A 15,436-nucleotide genomic window follows, 5' to 3' on the forward strand; every position below is an offset into this window, starting at 1 on the left:
AAATGTCAAACTTTATGAATATGTCATTTATATGTCAAGTATATTGAGTGTTTTGTGGTATATCCAAAAAACACGCTAATGCCACTGGATTATCTACAAAACCATTTGTGGTAATTTCTGGTAGTGTTTTGTCTTTAAATACCGCTTTAATTTTAAAGCATGATGAAGTCATTTTAGAGGGAACAGGAACGGTTCACACGAAAAAATTCCATTATCATTAACCCTTCATGTCACTCAACTTTTATGACTTCTTCTGTGGAAGTCAAAAGGAGGAATTTTAAAGAATTTATTGGAATTTACCTTTTTGTGCCATGCAGTTACAAAGAATGGGAACTGGAGCTTTGATGCTTCAAAAAGTGGCTTCATATATACTACCATCAAAGTTTGATCAGCAAGTGTTTTAAAAATTATTTTATTTGACAGAAATGCATCAACAGTTACAGTATGTACATTTATAGTATATAAATATATATCATGCAAATATAAATAATGATCTAACTTGATTTAACTTGTAAATTGTAATAACTTCTGAAGGATCATGTGACACAGAAGTCTGCAATGATGCTGAAAATTCAGCTTTGCATCACAGAAAATATTTTTAAATATTTTAAAATAGAAAAGAGTCACTAGATTACTAACTGTATTTTTGATAAATGACAGATTCATTTAAAAGATCTAACTTGATCTATGATCTAACTAAATGACTGATTAATTAATGAATTGGACATCATTAGTGGATCTAAATAACATAATTCATTTTGTTTTCTTCCACAAAGCCTTTGCGATGCCCTTATGTTGTTTATTATGCTTTTTTAGAGCTTGCCGTCTTCATTCAATGTAATAGGAAAAGAAGTAACAAAAAATATGATTACATCTCTTTCGTGAATATTGTGAACGAAGACTAAAATGAGATTCCCATTCTAAATTATATTTTGAACATCAGTGAGTAAATAATGACAGAATTTTCATTTTTGGATGAACCGTCGTAGGTATTAGGATGTATTAGTGATTCATCAATTAATAAGCTCACGTTTGTTGTACCTTTTATTTTCTGATTTGTCCATGTTAATCTCAGGAAGCAGCAGCACTCTGGCCTGTGGCTCAATCAGGACTCACATTAACCGTGACGCTGAGCATTGAGCTATGAGCACAACAAATGTGTTTGTGTGTTTATGTCTCCGCGTATGTGTTTATGTGCAGCGAAAGAGCCAGACAAGGCCCTCTCTGTCTGAGTGCAGCAGCTGTCTCCTCCTTTATTGAGCTAGAATGTATTATTTGGCCATTTTTTGGCTGTGTACAGCATGTGTGGGGGAGTGAGAGAGAAAGCTACACGAGGCCTAGCAACAGCACCGACCGACTGGGTACAGTAATCCCTCCGAACCGTGTTACAGTTGTTAGCACCGGGCTCCAGTGACCTGTGTAGATTACTTGCTCATCCAATTGTTTGATTGTTTTTATCAGAACAGTAAACGCAGCCAGCCGTCACTATCTGAAAACTCAGGGTTAGATTGCTGTTATGACTGAGAGAGGGAGGGAGATGAAATAAAGCTAGAGAAAATAAATGAGCGAAATCCTTTGTGATGTTTGTATGTGTGTGTCTCAGAGGAGTTTTAATGGTGCCTGCTGAAGTGGTAAGGAGAGGTGCGCTTAAAGTTGGTATGAAACGGAAATTATGATCGTCTTTTCTCCTTTATTGTGACGAATCTGAGTGAAAAGGGTTCTTGAACAAGAAAAGGCATAGGGTGGAGTTTCGGGTGCAGTTTACTACAGTAATTGCTGGCCAACAACTAGGTACTAACCTTAATATTTAAAATATTTTTACAGTTAAAAATAACTGCTTTCTGTTTGAATATATTGTACATTATAATTTATTTCTATGATGACATAGGTGATTTTTTTTTTTTTTTTAAATATAAATTTCCTTTTAAACAATTCTCACTGTAAACTGGGCAATAACTAGGTACTAACCCTAACCAACCCCTAAATTGAATCTTAACCATTTAGTTGCATTGTATTACATTTTTAATAAATGTAATTTAAAAAAAGTGCATGAAATGATGTACATGGATAAATAATATCATAGCCAACACTGCAATATTCCATAAAAACATAAGAACTGTCCCTTTGATTTCTTGGTCACTTTGAGTGGCATTTTCAGAAAAAATATTAAGATATGTAAAAACCTGTATGTTAAAGGGGCCATCTGCTGCTGTTGATATGATTCTTTAGGATCTTAATGAAAAGTCTCTAAAATACTAATATTAAAATTAAATTCCTCAATTTTAGTGTAAACCAACACCCTTTTTACCATGCCAAAAACAGTGTTTTGTTTCGGTACATGTCCAAAAAGCTGAGAACAGCTTGATTTGAGAAAGAGTTGTAATTTTGGGAGATAAAAAAACAGACTTTGCCAACAGACTTTCAGTTCAAACAAGTGAATTTTGCAGTTGATGACCCCTTTAACATTTATGTATATCTTGTGTAATATCTCAGGTGTTACTTGCAACCCCCATCAGTTATGATCATTGATTCATTTAGTTTTTTATATTAAAATATCTTCAACATGTATCTCCAGACTCAATCTCATGTCCCCAGGCCTCTGTTTCCTCTGCGCCCCTCCACAACTCCACATCTCTGCTAATTTATCGACTTCCCTAATGGCTGCTACTATGTCCTTTCTTCCTCCTACCAGCCCCTGCTCTTGCGTTTTTGCTGTTCATTGACCATTAATCTGGTTTGGTTTGCTTGAAAACATATCAGAGATGCATAAATTAGGCAGTCTGCTAGTCTATGTAAATGTGATTCGGTTATTGATGTAGTACTGGTGCTGGCACAGGCTTTTGTCTGAAAAACTAAATCGGCAGGTACTGTCATTGGCGGCGTCTAATTCACATGAACATGAGTTGAAAAGCTATTTTTAGGAAATAGGACAACTAAATGGACACTGAGAGACGCTGTTCCAGGAAGTACATTTAATGGGGACATATCATGGAAAACAGGATACTTTTAGCCCTTTTGCAAAAACAGAATTGATGTACCATATGAATATTAAAGTACACAACTGTTCAAATGTGTGGGGTCACTTTTTAAATGCTTTTGAAAGCAGTCTCAGTCTTTACCAAAAGTGCTTTTCTTTTTAGAGAGTGAAAACAGAAATATTTTCTCATTGACCCCAACATTTTGAACAGTAGCATGTGTCCATTCACATTAACACCACAAAAACATGAAGCATTCCTTAATCAGACATACTACACTTGTATTTATAGTCTAATAAATGCTAAGTATTATTAGTCTTGCTTACAGCATATAGAAAAGTCCCCACAATAATAGACTAGTGTATAAAGCTCTTGGACATATTTGTAAGAGTCTATAATGCTAACTTGAGCAAGTTTGGTGCCACAACATCTTTGTTTCTAGGCGGAACGTTAAAGAACGAAACACACACGTCTCCCAGAAATTCTGTAGAATTCAACCAATCGGATAACATCTTTGAAACCTCTGAATGTTTCCATGTTACAACAGCTAGCAGAACGAGCCTATTTACAAAAAAAGTGGAGTGTTCCTTTAACAATTAGTTTTTTGTAAAAAATTCACTGAGATTCACCATGAAAAGGTTCAGTGATTTTAATCGAAGTATATTGTAGTCTAATCAGATATGCAGTCTGCTTTCTTCATTTGTGCCTTCTCTCTTTTTCTTCCTCCCTCTCCCTTTATTTCTCTCTGGCCAATCAGTAGTGAGGAGACAGTATGAGGCAAAACTTACTCTCGGTTGCCGGGTGTGTTACCATGACTACGCAAAGGAGATCCCTGACCTAGTCCATCCTACATGACATGACTTACAGCTTTTCATCTCTCGCGTTTCACAGCTCGCAGGGACGATGTCCAAGCCCTCAGCATATTTCCCACATCTTGTGTTTTTTTTTTGTTTCTCTGTGTACTATTGAAGTGAGCGGCGTGTTCTTGCTGTCTTTCAGAATGTTAAAGCTTGGCTGTGAGGCTGCTTCTCATGTGTGCTTTGGCAGGATCACCTGTCTGCTCCTTTGAGACGGTCTGCTCATTACCCACACACTCCCACAACACATGCCGCTGATGCAATTGCTCTCAATGTCAGTGTGTGAAAGCGTCGCGTGAGTGTCAGGGCACACAATTAACAATGTTGCACATATTTGTGACATCTCTGCATGCGAGTGCCTGTGATTGTTTTATTAAGAAGAACTGTAGCGATGTGTTGTTGTGTATGAAGCTCCCACCGACTGTCCCATTAACCACTACAATGTTTGTTTGTAGATTGTCTGATGCATATTGCCCACAAAAATACTTTCTTGATTTGGCAAACTCTGATTAAATTAAAATAAAATAATGATTACTGATTTATACACATTTTGAGTGTATTTCTGTTTAAATGATTGAACATTGTAGAAATTTATATTTTAAGAAATTATCCAAATCTGCCATACAGTGATAATGAATTACTAACATTAATAAAGCAAAATGCATGCAAATTTTTTTTGTTGAACTTTTAAAAAATTACATAGATATGGTAATAGCAATGTCAGCGGTGTGGAAGCATTTAAAACTGAGAAAGACAATATTCAGTCATACTGACAGCAAGAAGCTGTTTAGCACTGCATCGCATGTTTTCAATGAGAAGAGGAAGAGGTGGTTGTTGCTGGTTACTGTATGAGGATTGAAAAATAAAAAGTAAAGTAAATAAAATGTTATGTTTTCTAATGCATGCACAAATTGCATGTATTAAAATATCACTGCACCAGTTCATTAACAAAGGTTAAATAAACAATGCATGAGGAAAATCTATGCTGAAACAGTTGCTCAGTAACATGTAGCAATGCAATATGTGCGACAAAAATCTATTAGTGGGTTTTCACCAAAATAGAAGATGAGAAAATGCAAGAATTTCATCAACATTCATGATTGTTAGTATTGTAATTTTACTTTTGTTAAATAAAAAAAGGAAACAATAATAAGGATAACCAAAATACAGCAGCTCTATGAATACATTTATTACACCATTGACACAGTGTTCAAAGTAGAGTAGATATCAGATTTTAAATTGAAGTTTAATGACACCAAACGGTGTGAATCCAGTCACAGTTAGATATTTCAGGTGAGATTTTCAGCTGCATCCTGTTCCATTGAGCAATTTCCTGATTCTCAGATGGGACGATGCTGTGAGACAGATGAGCATTGCTTATTGTAATCTTGTACTTTAAAACACTATCACAGTGTTAGCGGTAGATGTAATCTTTATTATAGAGAAATGCTCCAACTATGCTAAGCCTGCTTTATTCGGCAGTTCTTGGCAAGAACCGGCCGTAGTGTGGACCAGACTTTATAGCATTTAGTCAAAGGTCTGACTACGTGTGACTAGGTGTCGTATAGAGCTGCATGTGTGGGAGTTGCATTGAATGATGCAGCATTGGATGGTGGACCATCTCCAAGTCCTTGACAGCACACATTGATCACGCTGTCCCTGCACGCTGACACTCCAGACACCCACTTTTATCTCCATTAAGTGCACCACATCACACCGGCCAGCAAGGAGACTCCCCCACACTCGCTCACTTCAAATTTTGTTAGGACTTCATCACTGTTAAAAGCTGCCCTGAGGCTGCTGAAGACACAGGCAAGTGTTTAAATTGCTGTAGCTGGTGGACAGTTACAGAGCCTAGTCATATTGAGTGACGCTTCAACATTCCTTCTGAAATGTTAGCATTGCACAGATAACACTGGGATTTAGCGTTTCCGTAAATTCCATTTGGAATGCTTTGGGATTCCATTCAGATTCAATTCTTTTGGAGTTATGTGCTCCGTAATAAGCAGCTTAAGTCAGTTTGTGAGCCCAACAACCCATTAAAGCCGCATTGACATAAGTAAATATTATCCAACCCCCAAAAAGAGAATTTTAACCGCAAATCAAGTCATTGTTGCTTTTGCATGCCTGCTGACGCAGACAATCGTAACTCTCCAGGCATTCAGGCAGATGACGTCTGCAAGAGCATTGTGAAGCATTTAGATGTGCTTTAGCTCTTCCTTCCACGAAGATAGAAATGCATTAAAGGAAGACACTCAGTGCAGTTTTTTTGTGAGCTCTGAAGAGTTGCATAAGGATCTTCTTTTAGAATAAATTGTCTACATCTGTTTTTTTCTTTCTTAATGTTAATGAAATGAACATTTTGCCATCGTTTTTTCATCTTCATGTCATTTCAAACCTGTAAGATTGTATTGCTTTTGTAAAACTCAAAAAAAAGATGTTCAGCAGAGTCCAAGCAGCTCCTTTCCATGCATTTAGGGTGAATGTGGACATGATCAAGCCTCAAAATGAATTACCATAGACACTTTATTGCATTTGATAGCTTTCTATGTGAAGCAAACCAAAGGTTAGACCTGAATGTAAATCTTCCTTTATTACTTTAGACACCATTCATTATCAATGAGTGTAAAAGAGAAGCACGTCATAAAGAAAAACATTAGGGAGACTAAATGATTATAGAATTTGTATTTTTGCTATTTTTATTTTTTTTCCTGTTAAGAAAGAATGTGATTGTTTAAGCTTTAAGTTTGCTTAATCAACTATTGTGACTATTGCCTAATAGGGCCTTATGTTTTCTGCGAGTAGAAAAAAGTGGACAGAATCCTGGAATCCAGTCAATAATTCAATTTTTGTATAATGCGGAATGATACAGAATTTTTGCATGAATGAATCAAAAGTAGGTCAGTACACCTAAAGGGATAGATAAACCAAATGTAAAAAATCCGACATGAAATACTCAACCTCGTGTCATTTCAAAACCTTAAGACCTTCATTCATCTTCAGATTTTAAATGAATTTCGAAGGCTCTCTGACCCTCCCATAGAGAGCAAGGATACTAGCACGGTCAAGGTCCAGAAACGTAGCAAGAGCATTGTTAAAATAATCCATGTGACATCAGTGGTTCAACCATAATTTTACGAAGCTACGGGATTAATTTTTGTGTGCAAAGAAAACAAAAAGAATGGCTTTATTTAACAATTTGTTACAATTTGTCTCCTCTATTTAAAGAGTATCCACTGAACATAATCAACGCAGTGCTCTTCTGTGTCAGCTGCTTCAAATGAACGTTTTATGATTTCAATTAATTAGGCATGCTTTTTGATTAAGATTTATTTTCATTTAATCATTAAAACAGAAGAAAAAATGTAATTGTCTAAAGGAACAAAAGAAATGTGTAAAACAGCAGAAATATGTAACTGCTGGACTGACAGACATCTTTTCCTATCGGGTTGTTATGCATTGCAGAACAAGTGGAGTTCATTGCGTTTGCCTAAACGTGAACGTTTGGTGTGCGTATTTAACCGTGTCTGATACTCGACATGGTGCTCGGACAGCTGGGTGATGAACATAATGCTATATGTCTGACCCATATGTAGTATAAGCATGTACAACAGCCACAAGGGCACTATAATCTGTCAGCCACACAGAGGGCCAGATTGTTGATGCAAACAGACAGACAGAAAGAGAAGGCAGTCACTCTCAATTCATTTGGAGATAGTGAAATTTTTTCCGCCTGTGTCCCAGTGCTGTCGTTTTGACGTTTCCTCTGATCGTTTGAAATTCAGACCTTCCAGCACTCCTGAGATTACGCTGTTTTCTTTTTATTTGATGCGGTTTTGGATGTTTCTGTTTTAGTGCAAAGCTGGAATCGGTACACCTGAATGTCTAGGGACTCCCGTTTAATTTATCCTCTCCATCACGGAGCCCTTATCTTCCTGTCACGCAGTCTTGGATCTTTTAGTAGCTGAGATTCAGCGTAATTCATCTCTCTCTCTCTCTCTCTCTCTCTCTCTCTCTCTCTCTCTCTCTGTGTCTCCCTCTTCAACCCCTCTAAGGGACGCTGTACACGTGATAACTGTAAGTACCTGCATCCTCCGCCTCATCTCAAGACCCAGCTGGAGATAAACGGCAGGAACAACCTGATCCAGCAGAAGACCGCAGCCGCCATGCTGGCCCAGCAGATGCAGTTCATGCTGCCTGGAGCTCAGCTGCAGCCCATAGTGAGATCCCATTTTAATAACCAATAACATCACAACCGTTTTTCTTGTGCTTGAAACGTTGCTTTATCATCCCTTGTTATCTTTGTGCCTTTCAACCAGACCTCGTTCCCAGTAACGCCTTCCTTGGCCAACAGTCCGAGCGTGGCTTTCAGCCCGTACCTGAGCCACGTGAGCCCAGGCATCAGTCTCATGCCCGAGCTTCTGCCCAGCGCCCCCGTGCTGGTCCCGGGGAGCCCCACCGGCATCGCCATGGGCAACGGAAATTCAACACAGAAGCATGTTCGCACAGACAAGCTTGAGGTGTTAAACGCAGTGAACAACTTGTTCTGTCTCTAGAAGTATCTTGCTAAACATGTATTCGGCATGTAACTCATTCTAAACTGTTCTTGCCACAGACTTAAAAACACGTCCAATTGTGTGCTGGCACTGAAAAAGTTTAGAATGCGCTACACGAATGTTTAAACAATAGTCGTCGCATACATGTGCTTACTTCATTAGTGTTAAAAGAGAAAAACTGGTCATCGTACACTAAACGAATGAGGTTATTCCAAATGCAACAGACATGTGCAGAAATGTGCCTAATTGCTTAAAGGGGTCATGAACTGCCTTTTTATTATTTTCCACTGTTCTCTAAGGCCAACTTAAATGTTCTGTCCTGTTTTTACCCCCGTCATCTGAACGCATTTGTGTAGGCTTAGCAGAATGAAAGTAGATGCCTACTGCTATGATTGGCTAACACTTGTATATTTTATATATAGCCTATAGCCGTCCTGGATAGATGATGCTGTGTATTAGATTGTTTAACAGAAGTAGTGATCACGTAAGGAGAACAGTTTCTCACAATTTCTGAAAATCCTGCATCAAATTGTGCTTTGTCTGTAAATGAATCCGTGATAAAATTAAGTGAACAAAAGACAAAACAAAAGAGTTAAAGTTTATAATTTGATTTCTGCATAGACCCACATTTAAGACCTCTTACATATTAGAAGACCAAGGGAATTTTAAAGTGCATGACCCCTTTAAAGATGCATGATAAATTAAATTAATACGTGTTCGTAAATGAGCTCAAAGTTTCAGTGTTTGTTATCCTCAGACTGTAAGGAATCATTGTCTGAAGCTAAAAGAAATCTGTGCCTGTCATGCACGATGCAATTTTGTGTGAAATCTGTCATCTGACTGCCCAAAATCTGCAGTCCGGCTCTGACATTTGGCATCTATCGCTGACTCTTCCAGGGTGCCAATCTGTGTGAAAGTCATGAAGTGTATTGCAGCTTTTAATTATCATTGACTTCAGACTACAGTTAGACCATGTTTGGCGATAAAACAAGCTCAAACGGTGAACTCTGGGAACGCTTCACAATAACAGTACGATAATAATCATATGCCTGAATATAATATTACTTTAATATAAACTGTTGCTGAGTTATGGCATGTAATAATCAAGAGTCACATAAACTATATGTGTTTTACCTGAATACTTAAAAAAATATGTACTAATTTGTAGTCAAGCTAGACATTATTGCATCATACATGAGTTCATGACTCATGTCATAGTTTGATTAGATTTTAATATTTAAATTAAATATTAGTGTTACTGGCATTAATATTTATTTAAAATACTATAAAAATTTATTAACATTAATTTCAAATACTGTTATCGTATTGATTTTTAATATCAAGTAGTTTTGTATATCTAAAAATAGCTGGATGTGGATGAGACCAGAAGATAGAATTTACAAATAGCTGAGCCCATTTTCACGTCAGTAAAAAGATGGATACATTTTTATTAAATGAGTCAAAAATATAGACCAGATTGTGATACAGACTTGGGTCTGGGGGGTTTTGGCCTGGGCCAATGAGCAAGAACCCTAGGAACTACAAAGCAACATGATAAAAAAAGATTTTATAACCCTAATAGAAATATTCTGTCAACCATCCTTTCAACATAGAATTGGGCAAGGGTCACGCTTCTTTAACCAAATGTAAAAATCTAGTTTATGATGCTGTTGTACCACGATACTAAGTGTGGTTTTCAGCGTGAGTAATGGGTGGTAGTAAATCTCTGCTGTCCTGCTCTCAGGTGTGTCGGGAATTCCAGCGGGGAAACTGCACACGCGGGGAGAACGACTGCCGCTACGCCCACCCTATGGAAGCAGCCATGGTGGACGGCAGCGAGAACTCCGTCATTGTTTGCATGGATTACATCAAGGGCCGATGCACCCGTGACAAATGCAAGTACTTTCACCCTCCGGCTCACCTACAGGCCCGGATAAAGGCGGCGCAGCACCAAGCCAGCCAGAATGCTGCTGCCATGGTGAGTTACTGAGACGATCCCATAACAGTGACATCAAAAGCACATATTCTCATTATTACACACCCATTTCAGTGCAGAAGATGATGCCTTCAGTAGAAACAGTATATATGAGGTGTCTTATTGATAATTAAGCCGCATATTAATTTGTGAAAAATGCTTCATCCATTTAAAATACAGTTATTTACAAATATCATATATCAAAGTCATTGTTATTCATTAAATTTGCTACACATTTAAATAACTTTTTAATCAGAAGCAGCTTGTTGTGGCAACTTAATCAAAATATGACTTGCAAACTCGAGGCACTTTGTTTTAACATTAAATAATGAATGTTAAAATGAATAACGAGTGAGTGAATCTTATTATTAATAAATTCATGATTACCATTCATTATTCAATTATTAAATTTATCACACCGTTCAAAGGTTTGGGGTATTTGTGTGTGTGTGTGTGTGTGTGTGTGTGTGTGTTTAAAAGACGTCTGTGCTGCTCAATTGTCTGCAATTAAAGATCAGATATTGTACATTTCTAAAAATAATGTTATGAAATATTATCATTGAAAATTATTTTTAATATATTTTACATTACATTTATATTTATAATTGTGATGCAAAGCTGAATTTCTAGCTTTATTACTATAGTCTGCTGCTGAAGAAATGATTATCATTCCTATTATCACACAGAAACACATGCCACTTAATTTTATGATACATTTTTTCTGTATTTTTTAACGAATAGGAACGTTCTAAAGCATTTGTGTGCAATATAAATCCTTTGTAACATTATGTCTTAACAGTCAAGTTTGACCAATTTATTGCATGAATGCTGAATAGTTAAGAAATAAGTATTTATTTCTTTTTAAAAAATTAAAAACATTTTGACCCCAAACGGTAATGAATGCATTATTATTACGTTTCTTTGGATGTTCTAAATTGTTATTTATTCCATTTTAACTTCTGACAGTTACGTCTTCTTATGCAGCTCATGACCATAAACGCTGAATGATATCAAACTCACAAGCCTCACAAACAAAGACCACAGTGCATTGTGTTTTGTAGCAAGTTACATCACTGCACCATTTTAGTGGAAGCCGAGTTAAATCTTTTTTGTAATATGAGGCTAGTAATTCATCACATCCCATGTTGTACTGAGCCATTTCATAATGTGGTATTATCCAAGGCAACTTTCACTACACATACAAGGACAGTCTCTCTAGAGTAACTTAAGTGACCGGCAGCCTTAGCTTTGGCCAGTATGCCGTTTTCAGTAAGCTTTACTAGTGTCAGATGAAGGTGTGTGTATTTATAACTCACTTTCCACACACCTTCAATGTGAGGTTCAGGAGTGCATTAAATAATTCAGATCCCCTGCAGGAGGGTGTGTGTGTGTGTGTGTGTCTGCAGGCAAACTCTTTGTCTCCTGTGTGATGTATGAAGACCTGTGCTCAGTGATCGGTTGCAAACAGTGTCTACGGTGCAGGTGCAAGAGAAAAAAAATGATAAGAAAGGAAATAACAAGCAATTCATTCTCACAGAAACCTCCACTAGTTAGCAGCCTCCCACCCGAGAGTGTACCGCAGACAGTTTCCCTTTCATAATGTGTCATTTTTATCCCAGTCTCCCAAGTCCTATCGTGAAACATTTTTACAAAGGTTTATTTACAGTGCACAGATGTGGGGACCTTATCCAAAAATCTTCCTCTGCTTCCTGCAGTCACCTGGTCTGCCTGAGGCTTTATCATATTGTTGGCTTTATTTGACTCCCTCTCGGTTCATGCTGTCATTCTTTTTGAACACTGCTTGATTGTCTGTACATCCTCACAGCTCTCTTTGTTGTCCTACAAGCTTATTACCCAGCTCTCTCTCTAACCTAAGCTGCATCTGTTCCTTCACGGCTCATTCTCTTGTCTCATGTTTATGTCCACTGTCGTTGATTGGTTTGCCATCGTCATGTGGTCACTGCTCGCTTACCCAGCCCTCAGAGCGTCCTCTGAAGCGCAGCCTGCAACCAACTTTCAATCTGGTACTTTCATCTTTCACCCATTTTTGTGTCTTTTTCATTTTGTTTGCTGATTTGTTCATTTCTAATAGCTCAGATTGTGTTTTGCATGAAAGTGTTAATGCTGCAAGAAATCAGCCCCAATCTCTGTGTAAACTAAAATTGTCTTAGAGGTGAAATGAAACGACTGAATACTTCTGTAGTTTAGATATTAGAAGTAACTTTCTCCATACTCATACACAGGCACTTCAGAAAATTGACATTTTAAATCAAACCAACTAGAGAAATCACTATCATTTGATTACATTTGAAAATCTGAAAAATGCTGCAAGAATTAATCTTTTATAGAGATGCAAAATAAGTATATATCAGTAGAGTATTGCTTGTCATCCAATAATAGTTCTTTCATTTTTTTTAATTTGTCATTTAGATCACCCTTGTCATCATATACAACTCAATTAAAGTTAAGTCAATCAAAACACTACTAATTTATTAAAACTGTAAAATGTGATCTTTAGCTAACTTTCCAACTGTACGTTATAATTTGATGCAAACAAAAATTGTAGCATTTAAAATTATTTTAGTTTTTAATGTTTATTTTTAGACAAAATTGTAATATTTGGTTATAGAGGTTAAATATGCGTTACAGGAAAGTAATGTTTTTTTCGCTTATTGTTGAATCTTTTATTAATGAGGGATTACTTGTCCCATTAGTTATTGTAAAAGCATGTTTTCTTTTAAAGAAATAAAATGAACATTATTGTTATAAATCACTCAAACTCATGTAGTTCCAAACTTGTATGGATTTATTTCTTCTAAATGTTAAAAACCAAACTATTTCTCAAAAAAAAAGCTCCACAGTAGAAAGTAAGTCATTCAGGTTGGGAATGAAGTGAGGGTGCGTATTTGATCGTTTTTTTTTTATGTTTCCTTATTGGAAAACATGTTTTTGGCCTTACTTCGGCGTCTATTATTAACTAGCCAGATAAATAGCTGAGTAACAATAATATAGATACAAAAAAATCATTTTGTGAGGTTTGCAGTTCTCATCGCCATGGAAACAACAACTTCTGATTGGTGAATCTCGCTACAGAATTGTGGGTAGTGCAACACCTCATCTGTAATTAATTCAGCAGTTAAGCAGTGGTTTTCAGTGAAGCTTAAATCACTGGCTTATGCAATCTACAGAAACATATTCCACCGTCTTAATAACCTTAGAGCTCATAGGTGTTCTTACTTGAAAGGTGTATGCATTATTGTTTAATATCAGTCTCACTGTGGAGATTTGGATTGATAATTTGACTTCAGGAGCCCTACTGTTGAGCTCTGTACAGTGCAGCACGTTATTATTGGGTCGTGGGATTGAGTTCACTCGTGTAAATCATGAGGTCGGACTGCTCCCCCTTCATCCCTCGGTTAGTGAATCACAGATATCCTCTTTCCTGCTGACCTTGCTCTTATCATGTTGCATATCAGCCCGAATTACAGAGTGGAAGACAGCCGTACATCCTCCTCATTATTCCTTCATCTAGACTGAGCATTCTGTGTTTAATTATCACAGGCCGATAAAGACAGCTCACCTGAGTTTCTCTTTCCGATATCGCTCTTTCTCATGCAAGGCATTTAGAAAAATGGAGAAGCACTCCCAGACATTTGTCAGAGAAGGAAGCACAGCATGCCATTGCTTAAAAAATCTTTGCTTTGCATTTAAAACTAGTTGATGCGCATACAAGTGATCAGCACTTGCTGTCACAAACTAGCTAGGGAAATGTCTACTAAAAAGTAAAAAAATAAATAAATAATCATAGTTATTACATTTCTAAGAGAAAGTTAAATGCTGTTACAGTTTATATAGCTGTTTTCTATTTGCATACATTTTTAAAATGCAGTTTAATTCTTTGATGGCAAAGCTGAACTCCAGTCTTCAGAATCCCACGATCCTTCAGAAATCATTCTAATATGCTGATTCGCTTCTCAAGGACATTTCTTGTTACCGTTTAAATAATTGCTACTAATAGAGGAAACTATATATTAGAATAGAAATATACAGTTATGATCAGTGTGAATAAAAATGATTTTCTCCAATAAATGTAGACTACAGTTATTAGCACCCCTTCATGTTCATAGTCGAAAAAGTGATGTGGAGCAAAATATTTTCAAGCTTCACAAAATAGAAAGTGGCTGCAGTAAAATTCCCATTACCACCATTAAGACAATAATTCAGACGTTCCAATCAACAGGAAGTGTTACATATCTGCCTGGAAAAGGTTATATCGTTCCTAATGCACAGTGAGGAGGAGAATTTGAGTGGCCAAAGACTCTCCAAGCATCACAGCTGGAGAACTGCAGAGATTAGTTGAGTCTTTAGGTCAGAAAGCCTGCAAAATATTAAAAAGCTCCTACATCACCACAAGTTGTTTGGGAGGATTTGAAAAGAAATCCTGTGCACTCATCAAAAACAAACTCCAGCATATTTAGCTGTCAGACAGTGCCGAAACTTAAAAAAGGGCCGGCGTCTATGGTCAGATGGATCTAAAAAAGCTTTTTGACACACGATGCACAATGGCCACGGTTAAATATACTGCTGGATGTTCGATATTGTGTGCTTATTTTTCTACCAGAAGTTCTAGACATCTTGTTCAAATAGATTTAATCATGGATTCTGTGAAATAACACAGTACATGAAAAAATCTAAACCTGACTGTCTCCTCTACAAATCGTATAATGGGTTCTGGTTAGATCGTCCATCAGGACACCGATCGAAAACAAAGTAATGGTTCTGCCATGGCCACCAGTTCTCTGATCTCAGCCCTAAAGAAAGTTAGTGGTGTGAACTGAAGAGTAGAGTATACTAAGATGAACACTGAGATAAGAAGAGCCTTTGCATATAAGAGTGGTCTCTGACCTATTGCCAGGTATTCTCCAAATCCCATGGCTATTACCTTTTCTCATATCAGAAAGTGGATGCTGCGAGAATATTAAATAAAATTGGCTAATAATTGTGGCCACGATGTATTGGAGAAAAACATCTATTTTAAAATGAAGGTTTCCCCCACTTGTTATTTTTAAAAGT

At 36.9% G+C, this 15,436-nt stretch overlaps 1 protein-coding gene across 5 annotated transcripts in view; it reads left to right on the top strand.

Moving 5' to 3' along the window:
- mbnl3 (muscleblind-like splicing regulator 3) overlaps positions 1–15,436 on the top strand; it is a 41,859-nt gene that overhangs the window by 12,589 nt on the left and 13,834 nt on the right. For all 5 annotated transcript variants that reach the window (XM_043256831.1, XM_043256830.1, XM_043256832.1 and 2 more), the window contains exons 3-5: positions 7,888–8,052; positions 8,152–8,352; positions 10,133–10,366. In XM_043256831.1, the coding sequence (XP_043112766.1) occupies positions 7,888–8,052; positions 8,152–8,352; positions 10,133–10,366 (600 nt within the window). The remainder of the gene's footprint in view (positions 1–7,887; positions 8,053–8,151; positions 8,353–10,132; positions 10,367–15,436) is intronic.

Source organism: Puntigrus tetrazona, chromosome 14 (assembly GCF_018831695.1).
Source record: "Puntigrus tetrazona isolate hp1 chromosome 14, ASM1883169v1, whole genome shotgun sequence".
NCBI lineage: Eukaryota > Metazoa > Chordata > Actinopteri > Cypriniformes > Cyprinidae > Puntigrus > Puntigrus tetrazona.